At 39.1% G+C, this 21,317-nt stretch overlaps 1 protein-coding gene and 1 pseudogene across 1 annotated transcript; one reads left to right on the forward strand and one right to left on the reverse strand.

The window, feature by feature from the left end:
- Positions 1–406: 406 nt before the first annotated feature.
- DEFB116 (defensin beta 116) lies at positions 407–5,286 on the reverse strand. The gene is made up of 2 exons (XM_023627007.2): positions 5,130–5,286; positions 407–728 (listed from the first exon to the last, which is right to left on the reverse strand). The coding sequence occupies exons 1-2, from the start codon at positions 5,194–5,196 to the stop codon at positions 523–525; spliced, it is 273 nt and encodes a 90-aa protein (XP_023482775.2). The 5' UTR covers positions 5,197–5,286; the 3' UTR covers positions 407–522.
- Positions 5,287–16,639: 11,353 nt separating this feature from the next.
- LOC138920256 (E3 ubiquitin-protein ligase RNF14 pseudogene) lies at positions 16,640–20,418 on the forward strand (annotated as a pseudogene).
- Positions 20,419–21,317: the final 899 nt, after the last annotated feature.

The following is a 21,317-nucleotide window of genomic DNA, read 5'->3' on the forward strand; positions in this document are numbered from 1 at the left end:
ATCTGTCTGGTTCTGGTTCTTTCTGAGGACACCACATCGTACAAACAGACCAGCATAGTTCTCTGGACATCAAAGGCAACCCTATTGTCTCTGTCCCGATCCTACAATGTTTACTCGGAGGACTCAGTGATCTCCTCTACATGTTGCCTGGATCATCCAGACTCAATCCAGTTGTCACCTTCCCTCTGCGGCCTCCAGAATGTATCACAACCCTCTTTGTGGTACCAAAGCTGAGCAGAAATGTGATCTCCTCCCTTCCTTGGTACCCTCAACATCTACTGAGCTGCCCTTGCACCCTTATTTGCTTTTTTGGTGAGTGTCCTTTCCTATACTCTGTGGCTCCCCAGCTCCCAGCCTAACCTTCCCCTGTCCGGTGATGACTGGTCATAGATGAAAGACACACACATGAGAGGGAATGTATTTTTATGGAGAAGGTGTTCCAGAATGGGGAGGAATTACTCCAGGAGAGAGTAAGGTTGGTGATATTCAAGTTTCAGGGTAGCTTGAAGTGTTTGTAACTGACTAGTTGGAGGCAGAGTTGTAATCCTCCTTCGCGTGGTTAGAACTGGCTGTTTTTGCAGGAAATTTCAGGCAGCACTTTTGTTCATTTAGGCAGGTAAAGTATTGAATTTCCTGTTTTCTGCAGGTGTTTCTGCACATGCCTTGGTAAAGCTGGCATGGATTCCAAGGCTCTTGGCTCTTGCCATAGTTGGATTTGAACAGGCCACCTGGGAAAAACATAGCCATGTTTAGTTTCTATGCAGCAGTGATAATACAAGTGGGGTGGGGGGGGCATGATTTAAAGATAACAGGACCTAAGAATATTCAAAGCACGGGATCTGGAGTCAAAACCACTTCAGTTCAAATCTGGGCTCTGCCATTATAGCTCTTCATCCTTAAGTAAGTTACTTCAGTCCTCTAGCCTTCCACTGTGTTGTCGTCACAATGGGCATAACAATATAGCCAACTTCTTAGTGTTTTTGTGATGACTAAATTCACACATACAGAATGCTCAGAAAAGTATCTGCCACATACTAAGAAGTAATTAAAGATTAGGCAGTGTTGTTGCTACGAAAGTCTTTTCCTGAGGGTCCAGGACTTCAAGGGCACCCCTGTGAGCATCTACTGGACATGTTCCCAAATGCCCACAGATGCCTGCTCCTCACACACGGCTCTCATTAGAGACAGCCAGGATCTCCTCTGAAGCAGGACACACGTATTTGCGGCCCTGTATGCCTACATATTTTGAAACATTTAAGCAAACATGTACCACATATGCCTCTCTCTGTACTTCGGCCCCACAGGAACAGATACTGTATACACATGGGCAGCACAAGTACATACATGGGCATACATGGGCATACGTGAGTATGTATGTACACACATGGGCAGCACACTGGCGCACACACAGAGGCCCACACGCACAAGGGATTTTATTCACAGATCCACAGTCACACATAAATTGAGCGTATACACATGTGCTCACTGTACAAATCTGTACCACACCTTCCACATATGGCTAAATCCTATTTGTGAATATTGATAGCTATGTATCAGTCATCCAGATATGGGCATGTGTATACAGCCTTTTCAGCTGAAAATATCCCAGTGAAAAAGTTCCTGACACTTAGTCAGCATTCTATAAATATTAGTCATCAATAGTATTAGTTACCTATTGGAACTCTTAGAGACAAAGGAGCCATTAGAAAGAAAATAATACTAACAATCACTACCATATGTCCAGCGTCTATCATATACATAAAAGCCTGCTGTTATCTCCACTTTTTAGATGAAGACACTGAGGCTCAAAGAGAGACCTTGCTCTGTTCACATTCCATAGCTTGTCCTTGACCAAGGACAGGATTCAAGAATAGGATTCAATTTCTGATCTACATAATATTAAGTCCATGCTCTTTCCTCTCTGTGTCACACTGCCTCTCTATATGATAGGATTTCTAGGAGAGGCTGGCATCTTCCTGCATGATATCTGCAGGCATAGGGCCTTCTACATCTTTCAATAGATAGTCCAAAATCCATGGCTTAGCATTCAAGGACCTTTCCAACCATCCACCTATCCCCTCATTCTACATCCATTTAGGAGCACTCATTCTGTGCCAGGCCATGTACTCAGTGCTAAGCATGCTGGGGTCTCTAATGCCCACTCACATTAATAAAAATTGGACAAAGCAAGCTTGATGTTATTTCCTGCATGGAAAAAAAGAACCTTTGCTAAATTTTTCACAAGAGAAAGCAAAATTTTCCAAGTTTAGGTGAAGTCAGAGAAGGTAACTGGAAAGAAAGGAGAAAAGAAAATGCCTCAGTGGCAGATATCCCATAGCTTTTCGGTGTCGGTGTACATACGAACTGCCCTGGAAATTGGCACTCCAGTACAGAGAAGGTAGTCAATTGCTGCCACATCAGCCAGACTGCTGATGAACCAGAGGAAGGAGGTTAAAAATGGCACCCTTCGTCCATGCTTCTCTATCATGATAATGTGTTTACTACATTAATCCTCATCCTCATCCTGAAACTTGTCTCTCTTTTGGCACCATCCTACTTATAAGAGGAGGAGTCCTACAGAGGGGTTCCCCAGAGTGACACCCACATTCTTCTGGCTAACATCTGAGCTGGAGGGCTTTCCTTTTCTCCCAAACACACTGGATAGAAACTGGGGCACCCAAGGTCTCTTCTTTGTAGTCACCAGAGGGTGGATAAGAACATAGATACCAAGAATGAGGATCAGGCAAGCTGGTTTTTCCTTACTCTCTCTACATGGAAAGCAGGTCAAGAATCCTGAAGGATTCTGCTAACAGTGGTGAAATAAACAAACAAACAGAAGGCTTGTCAAAGACATTTGTAGAGTTTCTCAGTCCTGCTGCTGTTCTAACGCTATGTTTCCCCCTGTCATGACAAACTGTGCCACCCACATTCAAGTTAACGTCACCTTTGATGATCCCTCCACCCTCAAATTGAAGTCAGAGGAGTCCAGCTTTTGAATCGCAGAGTAGCCTCTGACCCTCTGGACCTAGTCTCCCCATGTGAGAAATGGGAATGGAACAGTGCACCAGATCAGGAAATCTCAACTGTGTTTGTGAAGGAGCAGGTTAATATGGTGTGTCATAGTTTATAATGACCCAGGGAATTTTTAAGTATACTCACATCAAGTCTCTAGAGAGTCTGATCCCATAGGTCTTGGGAGAGGCTAGAGCAAGGGTGCTTTGCAAGAGTTTCCCAGAAAATACTGATGGGCTCCTGCTTGAAGTGAGAGCCACAACCCGGCCTGACCTTCTCACAATCACCCATAGACATTGCCCAGCTCATTTTCCCACACATGACTTGTTTTAAGAGTAAATTAAAATATCATAATTAAAAAAAACCATACTCTCTAGATTCTTTCTAACAGCTCCATCCAGAGCAAAAACCAGTGATACATGAGTTCTCTGCCACCTGTGCACCCCAAACATGATTCTTCCCCATCCAACTTCTAAGGTTGTCCCTATCTGTATATATTTACTAGGCATAAGTCATTTACATACTCATTCACTCAATAAATATTTACTAAAACCTACTCTGTGCAAAGCACTCAGCTCAAGACCAGGAATACATAGATTTAAAAAACAGTCTTGGCTTTCAAGCAGTTTCATTTCATATACATATATATATTTGGGGTGATAAAAGGAAAAAATGACTTTGTCCCAGAAAAGGTTGTCCAGAACAGTTCCTGCCCATAAATTTTGCCAGGTGAAAGTATTAAATGATTATGAAGGAAGGAACACCAGGTACAACTTTTGAAGCATAGAGTGCCGTCTTCCTTTTTTGTTGTTCTTTTTGCAAACCCACTTGTGGTTTTGACCACTACTCCAACGTGGCAACTGTGCTTTAGTGAACATGAGAAAAGTGTCTCTCAAGTAAAGAGGATGGCAAAGGATGAGAAATAGGGGGTAAGAGAATGCGAAGTAGGAAGAAGCTGGGGAAGGGAAGGAGAAGGGGGAGGAGAAAAGGGAGAGGAGGAGAAAGGGGAGGAGGAGAAAACACTAGACACGGTGACTGAACTCAGTCCCACGAAAGGAGAAACAACCTTGGTTTTCTACAGATCTGAGTTGAAACGACTCCCATGTTTCTCCTGCCAAGGTTTGACAGGAAACACTTAAGGACATTCAAGCTTCCTGATTTCATTTATCCTCACTGCCTACAATTATGGTAATTGTTCTTCAGTGTCCCTGTAAATCACACTCAAGAAAGTTTTTTAAGAATTTGAAAACACTACTGGATATCTTTCATCCAGCATTCATTCTCCCCATTTCAACATCCACAGCTCTGCTCTGATGAATTTGACTGTCTTATCCAAGCTCAATCACCCCTAAACCCAGGCTAAGCCAACCCCTGCCCAGATAAACCGCACATATGCCCTGCTTGAATAAGACACTTAACCTAGCTTGAACCAAACACCTAACTCCATGTCCCAGCTCTATGCTTTCTGGTAACCACCTAAGGCTCAATTATAAAACTTAACACAAACTTAACACTAGCCAAGCCACCCAACCCCAATTCACATCAATCCAAAACAAAGCACAACTACTTCACTCTACTCTAACTCCCAGTTCTACCCAACTCCACCCCCAGCCCCACTCAACAAAGAATACCATTCCCTCTCCAGACTACACCAAAACAATAGTCCAGCCTAAGTCTACAGATAGAATTGCTCAACCCCTCCTCATCCCAGCTCATTTTTCCAATATTACTCTGTCTCTAAGGTCATATATCATCCCCAACACAACTCGCTCTCCAAACTCCAAACTGCCCTTTATCCCTCCTAAAGGAGGACCCAATCTCTCACAGTTAACCCATAAATCGAGCTGCCATCCCAATGACAGCAGTATCTAAAACACTTCATGCTTCAACACTCCACTCTGCAGGGGCAACAACCTCTTAAATTTGTCTTGGCAGAGCAGAACCAAGGGAGATCTTGACATGAGATGGACCTTTGGAGTAACATTCACAACCTATCTGAGATGAGAAAAAGGGTTTAGGTAGTGCCTACTATATGTGAGTAGGAGTCATCTCAGAGATCACCAAGATACCAATACCACATGCAAGACCCCAGAACCTTTGAGAGAGGCCTGAATTACCTGGAGTCTTATGAACCAGCATCAGAAGGATGGAAATGGTCATTAAATAGGACTTCATGACTGACATTTCCCGAGAGAATGGAGGGTTGTGTTGCAGGGGACTGAACAAAGATCACTGAGGCAGAGCAGTGCCCTGCCTTTATTAGTTTTGGAAATGGGCCAGGGTTGTGTGCAGTGAACTAAAAGGGATGAGACATACCTGAGGTCAGCCAGGCAGAAGGCTAACATGTATCACGTATCTCAGTTGGGCACTCTGTGTAAGTGTCAGAGATTTGCCAACAGCACCCATGTCAAGGCAGGCCTTCCTTCCCAGTGAGAAGCAAAGGCAAATTAGAGCCAGTTGGCCTTTTTTGCAAAACAAATTTGAATGAATGAATGACTCAAGCAAGCAAGGAAGCAATGAGAAAACTAATACATAATTACAAGAAATAAAGAATACTTTTTTAAACATTTGTCTTTATCCTCCTGACAGTAGAATGTCCCCCTCTGTCAGTATTACTTACTGTATGTCCAATCCTGTACTAGGCATCATGGACTAAGAAAAAAGAAGATGATGACAACAAAAGAAAAGATGAGGAAGAAAAATGAAGGGAAAGTATAAACGGAGGAAGGGAGGAAAAGAAATGAGACAAAAATAATGGCGGTTCATACTTACCAGCAATCTACCATGTGTCAGTTTCTGTACTAAGTACTACGGTATAGATATTAGCACTTGCAACTCTGTGAAGTTACATAGTATCTTCCACTTCACAGATGAGGATAAGAAAGTTTGAAGAGATGATGTGACTTCCTATGCTACACATCACTGTTCAAGAGAGACTTATGACGGACACTTATCACTGTTCCAGACAATAAATCCAGTCTGAGAAATTCAGTGCTTATCCCTTGAGAAATGGAATGAGAGAATTTTTAGAGGAGGCCACACTGACTTTTTACTCCAGTGAATCACGTGGAAGATGGATGGGTAAGGTCCAGTCTCTTGAGTGGAAGTCTAGAAATGTGCGAAAAGGCTCTTTTCAAAAGTCTAGGATAGGATTTCCACATCTTGCCATGACAAGGCAAATGGAACTGGACTAGCCCTCCCGAAGGCAGATGGAATTGTACAAGCCTTCCTATTACAAGCAAATACAGTAGTCCCCTCTTATCCACAGTTTCACTTTCCATGGTTTCAGCTACCTGAAGTCAAACATCAAATGGAAAATTCCAGAAAAAAAAATTCATGAGTTTTAAATATGTTCCAAAAGTAAAAGTGAAATAAAACATTTCCAAGAATACAAAAAATTGAGAAAATTCATTGCTAGTAGATTAATGCTGAAAGAAGCCCAGACTGAAGAGAAATAGCATCAGATGATAATTTGGATAAACTGGAATGAAAAATGAACACAAAGAATGGTAAAAATGTGGGTAAATACAAAAGATATATACACATTCTTATATACAATAAACAAATGTATGTTACAATAAGCTGAAATATATGAACATAAAACAATGAAAGCACAAAGAAGTGGGGAAAATGACACCATAATGGTGCAAAATTTCCATATTTTATAGGAAGCAAGGCAGTATTAACCTGAAGTAGATTGTGATAAGTTAAAGATACATATTGTTACCCCTAGAACAACTACCCCAAAGGAGTCAAAGAAATAAAGTTTAGAAAGTCAATAGATAAACTACAATAGTATACAAAAAAAGTACTTGGTTAACATGAAAGAAGACAGCAAAGAAGGACCAGAGGAATAAAAAAGAAATGGAACAAGTAGAAAACAAAATAGCAAAATGGCTAACCTAAAGCCAACAACATGATTAAAAACATTAAATGTAAATAAATTAAATACATCAGTCAAAAAGCAGAGATCATCATATTAGATTTAAAATACAAAATCCAGAGCCAACCCTGATGGCCTAGTTGGAGTCTGGCATGCTCCACTTCAGTGGCCCAGGTTCAGTTCCCAGGCACAGAACTAGACCACTCGTCTATCAGTAGCCATGCTGTGGTGGCAGCTCACATAAAAGAACCAGAAGAACTCACAACCATACACAACTATGTGCTGGAGCTTTGGGGTGAGGGGAGGAATAAAAAAGGAGGAAGACTGGCAGTAGATGTTAGCTTAGGGTGAATCTTCCCCTGCAAAACAAAAACAAAGCAAAATCCAACTACAGGTTGCCTACAAGAGATACATTTGTTTTTAACTGGGATATAATTGACATACAACATTGTATTAGTATTAGGTGTACAAAATAATGATTTGATGTGTATATACTGTGAAAGGATTACCACAATAAATTTCGTTAACTTCTATCACCACACATAATTATTTTCTTGTGATGAGAATTTTTAAGATCTACCCTCTTAGCAAGTTTCAAATATACACACTTTTTAATGAGGCATTTTTTAAATTCAAAGACAAGTAGACTGAAAGGAAATAGATAGAAAAGATAGACTCTGCAAACAGTAACATGAAAGAATTAGAGTGGTTGTGTCAGTAAGACAAAATAGACTCTAAGACGAGGAATATTATTACAGACAAAGAGTGACATTTTATAGTGATAAAAGACTCAGAATAGTAATAAATAATGATCATAATGTATATTAAACTAATGGCGGGAATCCAAAACAGATAAAGCCTAAACAAGACTGAAAGGACCAACAACCAAATTAACTTTTAGACTGGAGATTTCAAGACTCCTTTCTCAGTAATGGATAGAACAAGTAGACAGATAGATAACCAGTAAGGATATAAAACCCTTGAACAAAACAATCAACCAAACTGACTTTTACAGAAAATTCTACCCAACAGCAGCAGAATACATATTCCTTGCAAACACACATGGAGCATTCACCAGGATAGACCATATGCTGGGTCTTAAAACAAGTCTCAATAAACATAAAAGGATCTAAATCATTAGACCACAACAGAATGAGATTGTAAATCAATAAAGAAAGAAATCAAGGAAAGCACCAACTAAGTGGAAATTTTAAAATATACAACTGATAACACTTCTGCTTCCACCAACATGGAGCCCCATTTTTCTCTGGTTCTCCCTACAATTAAAAATCCCTGCATATAACAGCAAACACGTGTATAAAGATTCTATAAGGTGGAAAAAGAAAGAACGCCTAGAGACCAAAGGACTTGAGGAACAAAACAGCTGTGAGTTCCTCAGCCTTCCTTATTGCCTCCTGTGTATTCCAGACAGGGTGCTACAGAATTTTCCAACCCAGAACCTCCTGCAGGCACAGACCAAAAAACATCCAAGAAAAGCCTGTACTTGGCCAAAGGACTGCGAACAGGGTGACCTAACAACAGAAAACCATTTGGCAATACCTACTCAATTCCAACCTAACACCAATGGAAAAACCTGCTGTATCTGATATTTCTATTCACGATGCTGACAATATAGTTCACCAGTGGATCAGGTATGAGAAACGCACAGAGAAAGATAAAAGCATATTATGCAACAGTCAGTCCTCATGAGATTTTAGAGGCTTATGGTCTCATAAACATAAAAACAGCCAAGCAGCGACACTCATAGCTATTACGAGAGCTTTTAAATTAGCCGCCAGTCTTAAAGTGAATATCTATACTGACAGTAAATATGTTTGTGGGGCCTGCATGCTACAGACCAAATTTGGAAGAATAGAGGCTTTCTAACATCAGGGAGAACTAAAATATCACGTATAAACTAACTGTCGATTTATTGGAGTCATTGCAATTTCCCAAACAGATTTATGTAATTCATTATAGAACTCACACCGGACAACAAGATAAAATGCCTAAAGGAAATGAGTTTGCACAAAAATGTCTACCAAGACTTGAACTGTGGAAATTGAAGTTCTATTGCTTCTATCCAGGGATGCCTATTACAGTTTCAGAAATACGCATCTGCCCCAAAATTGGAAAGTTGGAAATCAAGGGGAGCTGAGAAGAACACCATAGGAATATGGGGTTTACCCAATGGTATTATTTCTGTACCCCAATTGTATACCCACATGCCTTTGAATGCCTTATAACCAGCAATATCATTCAAACAAAATGAATTACTGAAAATCTTGGAATTATACCACTGCCGTATAAAGACCAAATAATTCAGTAAATAATACACACATGTGCTGTTTCTCAGAAAATTTCTTTACAGGGAACACCTAAGTTACGTCAAGGAAGCCCCCTGAAGCCCAGATTACCTAGGATGTGGTGGCAAATGAACAGTGAAGAGCTTCTGCCATCAGAGGGTAAGAAATACTATTTAGTAATGGTATGCATGTTGTCTGGATGTCCAGTAGTGTTCCCATCGCTACAGCAGGTGCTCAAATGGTGATCAAAGTCTTACTGAACTATATCATCCCAATCTTTGGAATTCCTAAACATCTAGAATCCAATAGAGGGAGTCACTTTGTTTCTATGGTAAATCAGGGGATCTATAAAACCTTACAAATACCAATAATTTATCATACTCTTTATTATCCCCAGTTTTCTGGACAAGTGGAATGAATGAACCCTACTCTAAAGATTCTTTGGCTAAATTATATCAAGCCACTGGCTTACAACAGCTTTACCTTGGTTCTATGAAAATTAAGGTTAACACCTTTTAGCAAGCATATTTCTCCCTTTGAGTTAATGTTTGGAAGCTCTGGGAATTTAGGGGTTAAGCCTAGTTCATTACTTAATACAATGGAAAACACTCAAGATCAGATAGAAAGGGTTTGCTTGTTTCCTTAGGCTCATGACACCATCGTGTGGCCAGATGATGGAAGAATCCCCCTGAGAAAGTGTGTCATCAATACAGATAAGGAGACAACGTCTTTATCAAAGTGTTCTAATGGCAGGGTGGATTGTCATCATGCTGAGGAGGACCCTACAGGTGTTGTTGATAACTCACACTACCACCAAAGTGAACAGGCAACACAGCTGGATACACGCTTCACATGTGAGACCAGCATCTATGCCCGAACGGGTTGTCACTCCCATTAAGGACCTTAATGTTATATTCTCCAGACTCTAACTTACAATAATATGCACAATGAAGAAAAAAAGAATCTCTAATGGACTAAGGGCAAAAGAGACAGGCTCTTGTTACTTTCATTTTAGTTATCCTGACCATTATGATTTTTTTTAATTGAGGTGACATTGGTTTTTAACATTGTGTAAGTTTCACCTGTACAACTTTATAGTTCGACATCTGTATACTCTACAATGTGATCACCAACAAAAGTCTAGTTTCCATCCTTCACCATATGATTGACTTCCTTTATCCATTTCACCCACCCCCTAGTCCCCTTCCCCTCTGGTAACCACCAACTTGTTCTCTATAGTATCTATGAATTTGTTTCTGTTTTGTTTTCTCATTTGTTTTGGGTTTTTTTAATATTTCACATACGAATGAAATTGCATGATATTTGTTTTTCTCCATCTGAATTATTTTGCTTATCATAATATCCTCAAGGTCATCCATGTTGTTGCAAACAGCAGGATTTCATTCTTTTTTATGGCTGAGTAGTATTTCATTGTGTATATACACCACATCTCCTTTATTCATTCATCTGTCGATGGACACTTAGGGTGTTTGCATATCTTGGCTATTGTAAATAGTGCTGCAGTGAACATAGGGGTGCATATATCTTTTTGAATTAGTGTTTTCATTTTCTTTGGATTAATACCTAGAAGTGGAATAGCTGGATCATATGGAAGTTGTATTCTTAACTTTTTGAGGAATCTCCATACTGTGGCTGCACCAATTTACATTCCCACCAGCAGTATATGAGAGTTCCTTTTTCTCCACATCCTGTCCAACACTTGTTATTTCTTGTATTTTTGATAATAGCCTTTCTAACAGATGTGAGATGATATCTCACTGTGGTTTTGATGCATTTCCCTAATAATTATGAAGGCTGAACATCTTTTCATGTTCCTGCTGTCCATCTGTATGTCCTCTTTGGAGAAATGTCTATTCAGATCCTCTGCCTATTTTTTAATCAGATTGCTCATTTTTTTGTTTTGAATTGTATGAGTTCTTTATATATTTTGGATATTAACTCCTTATTGAATGTATGATATGCAAATATCTTTTCCCATTCAATAGGTTGACTTTTCGTTTTCATGATGGTTTTCTTCACTGTGTATAAGCTTTTTTGATGGGGGAGGAGGGAGATTAGCCCTGAGCTAACATCTGCTGCCAATCCTCTTTTTTTGCTGAGGAAGACTGGCCCTGAGCTAACATCCATGCCCATCTCCTCTACATTATATGTGGGATGCCTGCCACAGCATGGCTTGACAAGCGGTGTATAGGTCCACACTTGAGATCCAAACCAGCGGACCCCAGGCTGCCAAAGTGGAACGTGGGAACTTAACTGCCGCACCACACGGCTGGCCCCAGTAGAAGCTTTTTAGTTTGACGTAGTACCATTTGTTTATTTTTGCTTTTGTTTCCCTTGCCTTTGGAGTCAAATCCATAAAAACATTGCTAAGACCAATGCCAAGGAGCTTACCACCTGTTTTATTCTATGTGTTTTATGGTTTCAGGTCTTACACTCAAGTTTTTAATCCATTTTGAGTTAATTTTTGTGTATGGTGTAAGACAGTGCTCTTTTGCACATGGCTGTTCAGTTTTCCCAATACCGTTTATTGAAGAGACTTTTCTTTCTCAATTGTATGTTCTCTGACCATTATAATTTTAATATTTTATTTCGCACCAATTAAACATGTAGCTTACAGTTTTATTCCTCCTTATTTTAAAAATAAGTATCTCAATATCATGGAATTTTGTCCTGAATGTGGGGTAAAGGCTTAAGAAATCCTTTTATTTGTCCACAACACTTCAGACCCACTGATTGGATGGTTTAAATGAAAGGAAATGGAAAATTTCAAATCTTCCCACAGACTGAAGTCAGTATTACCCAAATATTAAACAACACAATCTTATATCACCTCCCATTGTGTTACTGAATATACCAACTGGAAAGAATTGTTAATTCGAAGGAATTGTTAATTCATCAAGCTGAATACAATTATACTCAAATTATATTCCACGAGATTCTAACTGCTCATTATCTTTTATAGCCATTGAGATCTAGTTTAACAAAACTAAAGATGGATACACAGATAAGGAAAAAATATGTGAGCCCAAGTGATGGGAGTGGTTTCTCCAAAATGTCCAAAATATACCTTCCCATAAAAATGAGTTTACTTTGTTTATAATTTAACAATCTTCAGTTTCCATATTTAAGGCCTCTAGGAGAATTCAATGAACTGTATCTCTTAATACTACTGCTTCTAATATGAGTCAATTTTACTTGTATACAATAGACTTTACCATTTTGGAAAATATTTACAAAGGGATCAAGGGCCATGATCGAACTGAAAGAAACATTTTATTGAGTTTGGAAAAATCAGGACCAGCACCAGAATTTCAAACTCTTATGATACAGAAATTCTGACAAAAAACTTAATACCTTGCAACAAATGCAGAAACCTGTAATTAAGAGACAAACAGGATGGAATAATAGTCTAATACAGGATTTAGCAGTAAGAGCAAAGTTGGAGTGAAATTGAGGAAGAATTTGGAATTGGACGGCTTGAAATGAAATCCTGTTGCAACAAAATAAAGCTAAAGAATTGTCACAGGTCCTCAGCTGTATAACTGAACAATGAGCTATTCAACAATTACAGGCTTTACTTACTAGAACTGAATTACAGAATTGTACCTACTTATAAGAACAATTAGGTATTGAGTGTGGTACTATTTATGGAGAGATTAAAAGATAGTGTAAAAAGGTTGAGCATTTCATAGATATGAAAGCTGAAAATTGGTATTTGCGGATTGAAACTACTGAAAAAGGAACCAATATAACTAATTTGACTAAGGATGTAAGTTTTCTTCTATGCTAATATGGAACAAATGTGTTAGATGAGAGCCTGTCATTCAAGGACGCAGGCATACAGACAGACAGGTACTATAACTCAAATGTTACTAGCGATATTGACAGATGTCAGAAAGGGCAGATTGGATATATTTGTCCCCAAGATTTGGAACAAACTGAGCCTACTTCCTTACAATTTAATAGTTCTGTATGTACCCTCCAACGAGCACCTCATAATTGAACTTTAATAATCAGTAATCAATAATCAATGAGTCTTATATTGGAAACATTACTTGGGAAGATATGACTACAGTCATGCATCACTTAACAACAGGGATATGTTCTGAGAAATGCATCGTTAGGCAATTTTGTCACTGTACAAACATCATGGAGTGCACTTACACAAACCTAGATCGTATAGCCTACTACACGTCTAGGCTATCTAGTACTAATCTTATGGGACCACCATCATATACGCGATCCATCATTGACTGAAATGTTGTTATGCGGCACATGACTAGGCAGTGGTTTAACTTGTAAGAATAATGTAACTTGCATAATTGATGGATATTCACAAGATATACCTTGGTCTGTGCAAGTGACATCTCTACACAAAGCTTTAAACTACCAAGCCCCATATGTTGATTATGCATTAGGTATCAGTTGGGTTAAGCTAAAAGGAGAGCTGATGAATAACTCTAGAATTGTAAAGCATTTAGAAAGACAAGCTACTAAAACTAATCAACAATTTGTAAAGCTGTTATATGATAAAGGAGAACTCATGCATAACTAATCAATCTAATCTGCTTTAATTATACATCACTAATATGATATTTTCAAAGCCTATTCACCTAAAACCATATTCTTTCAACCTTTTTAAATCATCTTAATATTAATCACAGCTTTATTATGCCTACTTCTTTGGGCTTGTTGGATATATAGCATATTAGTAACAGCTCACAGGGAAATCAATACCACAACGCGAGTTGTATGGAGAATCTGCTACTACAAAACAGTATCAAAAGGGGGAATGACTGTGGGAAACTGAACATAATCTAAACTTACTGGGACATGCTGAAGGATGTGACTCATCTTATGTGCTACATACACCGTCAGGGGCACCCATAGGGGGTACTGACAGAGAACTATAAAGAATAGAACACCAAAGCAAACTTGATAAGAAATTATGAAAAACAGAATGTGAGAGTAAATTCAGTGTAACTACTGGTGCAAGTTGGATATCTGCTGTTTACTAAAAGTCAACCACATTTTAGCTTAAGTATTTTTATTATTCCATTTACCCATCTTTTAGACTGTCAATAAAAAGTCGTTCATTATTTTCTTAGTTGTATCATTAGAATTTAAAATATAAAGCTTTAATTTATTCAAGTATTATATAAATTAGTAAGTTTACTACTTCTTGGACAAACTAAGAGCTTTAAAACAATTTAACCCATAAATTCCTTTCCCAAATTATATCTTGCTTTTGTCACATATTTATGGCTTGAGACCATATGATATTAATATTACTGTTTTATGTACCTAACATTCATTCATATTTGCTCACAAGTTTTTCAATAACCTATCTTATCAAAGTATATAAACTACATTCAGTAAGTGGGCAAATCAAAAGTGTACAGCACAGGAATTATCCCAAGGTGAACCCACCTGTATAACCATCACTTAGGTCAAGAAATAGGATATTTTTTGCAACTTAGAAGCCCTGATTTTCTTCCTACCCCATCAATATCCACATACCCCTCACCAAAGTTAATCATGCTCCTAAATTTAATTCTATCACAGAAAAGTTATCCTAATTGGTTCTAACCATTTTTGAACTTTACATAAACAGAATCATGCGTAAGTATGGTTTTGTGTTTGGCTCTTTCACTCACCATTATGTTTGTAAGGTTCGTCTTGTGGTAGGCATCAGATATTTTCTCATTACGAATGCTACTACTATGAATATTCTTGTTCATGTCTTTTTGCACACACGTAGGCATTTCTGTTGGAGAAATTGGTAGGTCACAGATGTGCATGTGATGCCCTTTTGCACCTATAGTCAAATAGTTTCCAAAGTGGTTATACCATTTTAGTGCATCCCCACCGATATTTGATATTGTCAGTCTTTATTAATTTTAGCCATTCCAATGTGTATGTGTAATGGTAGCTCATTGTGGCTTAATTTGCATTTCCTTAATAACCAGTGCAATTGGGAGCTTTTTCTTATGATTATTGGTCATTTGGCTATTCTATTTTGTGATATATCTGTTTAAGACTTTGGCTTTCTTTTCTCTTGTGGTGTGTGTCTGAATTTTTCTTAATGATTTGTAAGAATTCTTTATATAGTCTAGATACAATACCTCTGTTGGTTATATCTTTTAAAAACAGCTTCTACAATTCTATGACTTTTCTTTTCTTTATCGTAATGCTATCTTTTGTTCAACACATGTTCCTAGTTTTAATGAGGCCCAGTTTATCTCTTTTCCGTTATAGTTAGCATATTCTGTGTCCTATTTAAGAAATCTTTACTTTTGCTAAGGTCTTAAACATATTCTCCTATGTTCCTTCCAGAAACTCTACTGTTCTATCATCTTATTAAGATCTACAATCCACATAGAATTGACTTTAGTGGGCGGTGTGAGGGATCGGCCAAGTTTCTTTTTTTTTCTATATGGATATCCAATTAATAAAGCACCTTTTATTGAAAATACTATCCTTTCTCCTTTACTCTGCTGTGCCACTTTTCTCATAAATCAAACAACCATTTCTGACTAGGTCTATTTCTGGACTTTCCATTTTGTTGCCTTAGTTTACTTATCTTTCCCTCAATATCACACTTTTCTAATTACTATGGCTTTGTGATAAATTTTAATATACAGGAATTTAGATCCTACAACTTTGTTCTTCAAGATTATCTTGACTGTTCTTTGCCCATTTATGTCTATAAATTTTTGAATAAGCTTGTCAATTTTTACAAAAAAAAAAGCACGTGGGATTTTGATTGTGATAACACTGAATCCACAGATCAATTTGGAGTACTGACATCATGTAGAAGATATAGGCCTCCATTTGTTTAGCTCTTCTTTAATTCACCTCCATAATATTCTTTATTAGTTTTAAACATAGAAATCTTGTCTTTCTTTGGATTTATTCCTAGCTATTAGATGTTTTTGATTCTACTGTAAATGTGTCTTTTCTTTTACCTTCATTTTCTTTTTTCTTTTGCAGAATTTTACATGTTTGAGCATCTATTTAAATCATTTTTCTAAAAAAGGAAGAAAATATCCTAAGTAGTCCTAATGACCTTTTTCTGGCTTTATTGAGATATAATTGATGTGTAGCACTGTATAAGTTTGAGACGTACAATGTGCTGATTTGATGCACTTACATGTCGTGAAATGATCACACTGCAGTGTTAGCTAATGCTTCCATCATGCCACACGGTTACCATTTCTTTCTTGTGGTGATAACATCAAAGATCTACTCTCTTAGCAATTTTCAAGTATACGATACAGTATTGCAATAATCACCAAGCTGTACACTAGATCCCCAGAACTTATTTATCTTATAACTGGGAGTTTGTACCCTTTGACAGTCATCTGTCCAACCCTCCTCTCCCCACGCATACCGTAGCCTCAGCCCCTGGCAACCACCACTCTACTCTGTTTCTACTGTATGATCTGACCTGACCTGTTTTTCTGTCTATTTGCTCCTGCAAGCCCTTAGACAACCTGTGGGAAGAACACCATGCCAGCAAGCTCCTGTTTGCCTGGATGCAGCTTCTTAAGGAAAAGATCCTAGCATTCTTGCATATTGTCTCTCCTTTTGAGCTCAAGACGGGCTCTTAGGAAAAAAGGAGAGGACAGTTCAAGCCTCTCCCAACACAGAGCTAGATTTTGGAGGAGCCGCTAGATCTGGTGCAGGCCAAGAGGAGGTTGAGGATGAAAGAGCCATGCCAGATGTGGCATCATTGCTGAGTCTGAGCCAGGAAACCTTAGACTTTGATCAAACTCAGCAGATAAAACGCTTTAATAGTAAATTGTTCCTATGCAATATCTGTTTCTGTGAGAAGCTGGATAGTGAACGCATGTACTTCTTGGAGCGCAAGCATGTGTACTACAAAGCCTGTCTGAAGGACTACTTTGAAATCCAGACCAGAGATGGCCAGGTTCAACGCCTCAACTGCCCAGAACCCAAGTGCCCCTCGGTGGTCGCTCCTGGTCAGGTCAAAGACCTAGTGGAAGCAGAGTTACTTGCCTGTGATGACCACCTTCCTCTCCAGTCCACCTTGGACCTGATGGCAGATGCCCCCACACCCATGCTGCCAACTGCCTGTGATATGGGAGGCTGACCGCAGCGTGGGCATCTACTCCAGCTGCAATTTTGCCTTCTATACATTGCGCAGATTTACCTACCATGAGCAGTCTCCATTTAAGGTAACTGCAGAGAAATTTATTAATTTCTCTTATGAAACGAGTTATGAAATGAGTTCCTACAAGTAGATGAGGCCAATAAAAGACTTTGGGCACAGAGGTATGGTAAGAGGGTATTAATTTCTCTCATGAAATGACTGATGAAATGAGCTCCTACAAGCAGAGGTGGCCAATAAAGACTCTGGGTACAGAGGTATAGTAAGAGGGTAATTCAGAATGCACTTGAAGAGATGGAAAGTAAGGAGTGGCTATAAAAGAACTCAAAGAGCTGCCCATGTTGTGGGACTCCCATAGAGAAGTTAGATGTAACAAGATGGCATGTACTGACTGTATACAATATTTCTGCTAGATTGGGGTCTCTCTCTAGAGCAAACGCTTATAAGCATTTCACTGATCCTGCTTCCCTGTGTTTTACCCGGTTGTTCCATGCTGTGGATATTCACGGAGATATCTGGGAAGATGAGATTGAAGACTAACTCCTACTGCTCAAGATATGGAAGTGGAATGGTTTGCCCTAATCTTTTGTCGAGTACACAAAGTAACTTTGCAGGATATTTTGGATACCATTCATTCACTCTCCCTATGTAGAAGATACGAAAGAACAAGATTTATATTTTCATGTGGTACTATTGATTAAGGCACATTCACACATTTTTCAATGTAACATAATTGAGAAAATTATAAGCCAAAGGCTCAGAATATGAAAAATAGAGAATATTAAATATTACAATGAGCCCAAAGCTCTGAATAATTAAAACTTAATTATTTTTCTTCCTCAAGCTTTAGGAAAGGAAAGGGGTCAAGAGTTAAACTTATAGACCCTTTTATCTCTGATAAGCATCCCTCTGAGACATTCTGTGGGACGCCCCTCAGTACTACTTCTTACAACTTGGGTAGGTAGAAGCCTTATTAAAATTGTACGAAGAACCTGATCTCATTTACTCCATGTCACATTCCTTCCAACCCAAATTTCTGCTAAGTTAGTTCTCTTTAAGGAACCCTCCACTCTATAACCGGATGGCCCAATGTCATTTTGATCTACTGCTTATCAGAAGAGAAATTTATAGATAATTTTTTAAGCGTTTTTAATACCACAAGCACTGTGGGTCACTTAATATTTATAAGTGGGGCATAGTTCACTGGTTTTGAGCCAAGTCTAGAGTTTAATGATACTGGCTCAGAAGAATTTCAGCCGTAATCAACTTTCCTGGGCAGTAGAGCTAGATTCAAAATGACTTGCTTTTGCAATGCTTTGCTCTACGTTCTGTCCCTTTACCCTCGCCCTACTTTCTGTTGGTGAGGACAATTTTAATGTTAACTCTAGCAGCTCATATTTTTATTTCCTCTGCTGGAATAAGAGAAAGTCTAACACATTCCCAAGCTGAACAAGTTGAACTTTCTTTAATTATCTGCTTTTTGAACCTGTCCACACCACTGTAGTTCCAGTCCTGGCTTTCTGAATTCTTTTTAAGGGTCTTCTCTAATGAGCTATGGGGATTTGGCTTCCCCTCCTTTTTTATAACAGTACTGTTTGAGGGGATAATTTTGGCTTGATACCTAGATCCTGTTTCTGGGTTTTGTTGGCTTTTTGAAAAATTGTCTTTCCTTATGGTTTGATGAGTGGCTTGGTAGCAAAATAAGATTTTTTGAAAAAGAGGACAGAGGAATTCAGCTGCAGCTTGAACATGTTCTTTTCTCCTACCTTGTCACTGAAAATTGAGGAATCATATTTAACCACCGTGTGTGTGTGTGTGTGTGTGTGTGTGTGTGCAAAGAGTTGGCAAGGACTCTTTCTGGGTTATCAATGAGGATACTTAATCTTACAAATAAAAGTAATTTTTAAAAATTGTCTTATTAAAAAAAAAGACAATAGATGTAGGTTTCACTCTATGGGGAACCACCTGGCATCTCTCTTTTCTCCCCCTGCTAGCTGAGAGGAGCTGCAGAGGGAGCAGGACACTGATAGCAGATTTCAGACCTCTCCCTGGTTGAGGCTAGGTGGAGGACACAGTGAGACTGTGACACCAGAGCAGAGAAGTATGGCCAACGTTTGCGACTCATTCCTGGGGTTGACCAGCAGGCCAGCTGCTAAGGAAGGTGCAGGTCAGGGATACTTTGGAGACCTGTCCAACAGTAAATAGAAGTACAGGATCCCTGGCACTGAGGCATTTACTATCCATCCTTGTGTAAAGACAAAGGGAAACATTATTCTCTCCCTTTCTGGTACCTCACTTTTGCTGAAGCAAGCTCACTTTCCCCATTAAAGGAGAACTGCAGAAACTGCAATGAAGAGGTGATACTGCATGTTCACTTTGCATTTGACCCATTTCCTAGTTTGGGCGCTTGACATCTCTGTGCCCCCAGCAGCAGATATAAGGCCAGATATAACCCGAGCGCTAATATAGGTTAGTAAGTAGTTGGAAGTATGGATTGAGGACTTTGCAAGTAGTTGGAAGGAGGACTTTGAACACCAGATTAATGAATTTGGATTTTCAGCATTGCCCATACCAAGTCCCAACACCAGGGGAAGAAGAGCACAGGCTTTGGGAGCATCGGAGTGGAACGTGTACCTTGGTCCTGCTGTTTAACGGTTGCGGGACTTTGGCCACACAGCTGCTTCTCTCAGAGATGCGGTTTCATATGAGATGAGTGAATAATGACATCTACTTTTAAAGGTTTGATGATCAACGATGCAATATTAGTAAAGTTCCTAACACATAAAGATGGTGCAGCAAACAATAATGATAGTTTTTGTTTTCTTACTTTTCTGAAAACCCAACCCGAGGAAAATAATAATACCAATGACCAAGAGTAATTGAGTGCTACCTTTGCAAGAGGAGCTGTGTCTTGAGATATCCTCAAGGGAAAGAGTCTACGTAGACATGCAGATCCATGGGTAACTGGTATAAGTAGTCCTTGCATGTGTATGAATGAAACACATTTGTGCTTCTTCTCTATGTATAATGTGTGCGATACCGGTGAAATGCACATTGCAGTATCTGGGTTACTGTGGATCTGTGGACATATGGGGGCTATGCATGAGTGCCTGTGCAGGTGCCAGCATTGGTACAAGGAGGGCTGGTAGTCAGCTGGCACACGTCAATTTGGCCACATCAGTTGTTAAAATATGAAGATATTTCAGTACAAATTGATGAAAAGAAATTCTCTAACTATTGAGATATCATGTTACAATATGGCTTCACACAGTGGAATCAGCAGAAATTAGTAACAGAGAAGGCACAGATATGGAAGTCGGAGGGCATCCAGCAGTTACTGGGAGTACTGGAGTGGTGAACACAGCAGTATGGGCATGAGTAGCTTTCCCAGCTGCTCCAAGAAGATTCTAGTTTCTGGGAGCAATAGAGGAGAGTGCTGATCGTGCAATATGGGCAATGATGGTATTGTCAGGGGTCTTGTACAGGCTCTGAAGTCCGTGCCCTGTAGCAAGTGAGTGTATCTAGAGACCAGCAGTGCACACACTCAGCTACCAACAGACTACAAGAAAGCACCAAGCTCATTTTAAAAGGGGCCTTTCGAGAAGAGTTGGAGACACTTTCTTATTCTAAACCATGGCTCATTAATTTTGGTAAAAATTAACTTTTCCCAAATTGATGTGTGCCAGCTGACTACCAGCCTTCCCTGTACCAATGCTGGCGCCTGCACAGGCACTCATGCACAGCCCCCATATATCCACAGATCCACAGACTGCAAGAAAGCACCAAGCATCATTTTAAAAGGGGCCTTTTGGGAAGAGTTGGACGCACTTTCTTATTCTAAGCCATGGCTCAAACCAAAGTAACATTTATCCACATGAGCTAGAAGCCACATGAGATAGAAGAGAACATCAACAAGTTATAAAAATTAACAAATGATTTGCAAATTATTAGAATGATTAGA

Source organism: Equus caballus, chromosome 22, assembly GCF_041296265.1.
Source record: "Equus caballus isolate H_3958 breed thoroughbred chromosome 22, TB-T2T, whole genome shotgun sequence".
NCBI classification, from domain to species: domain Eukaryota; kingdom Metazoa; phylum Chordata; class Mammalia; order Perissodactyla; family Equidae; genus Equus; species Equus caballus.

Coding starts and splice junctions, on each gene's coding strand:
- DEFB116 (XM_023627007.2), bottom strand. CDS start 5,196: ATGTCAGTCATGAAGTCCTATTTAATGACCATTTCCATCCTTCTGATG. Junction 729..5,129: donor GCTGGTTCATAAGACTCCAG/GTAATTCAGGCC, acceptor TGTTTTTCCCAG/GTGGCCTGTTCAAATCCAAC.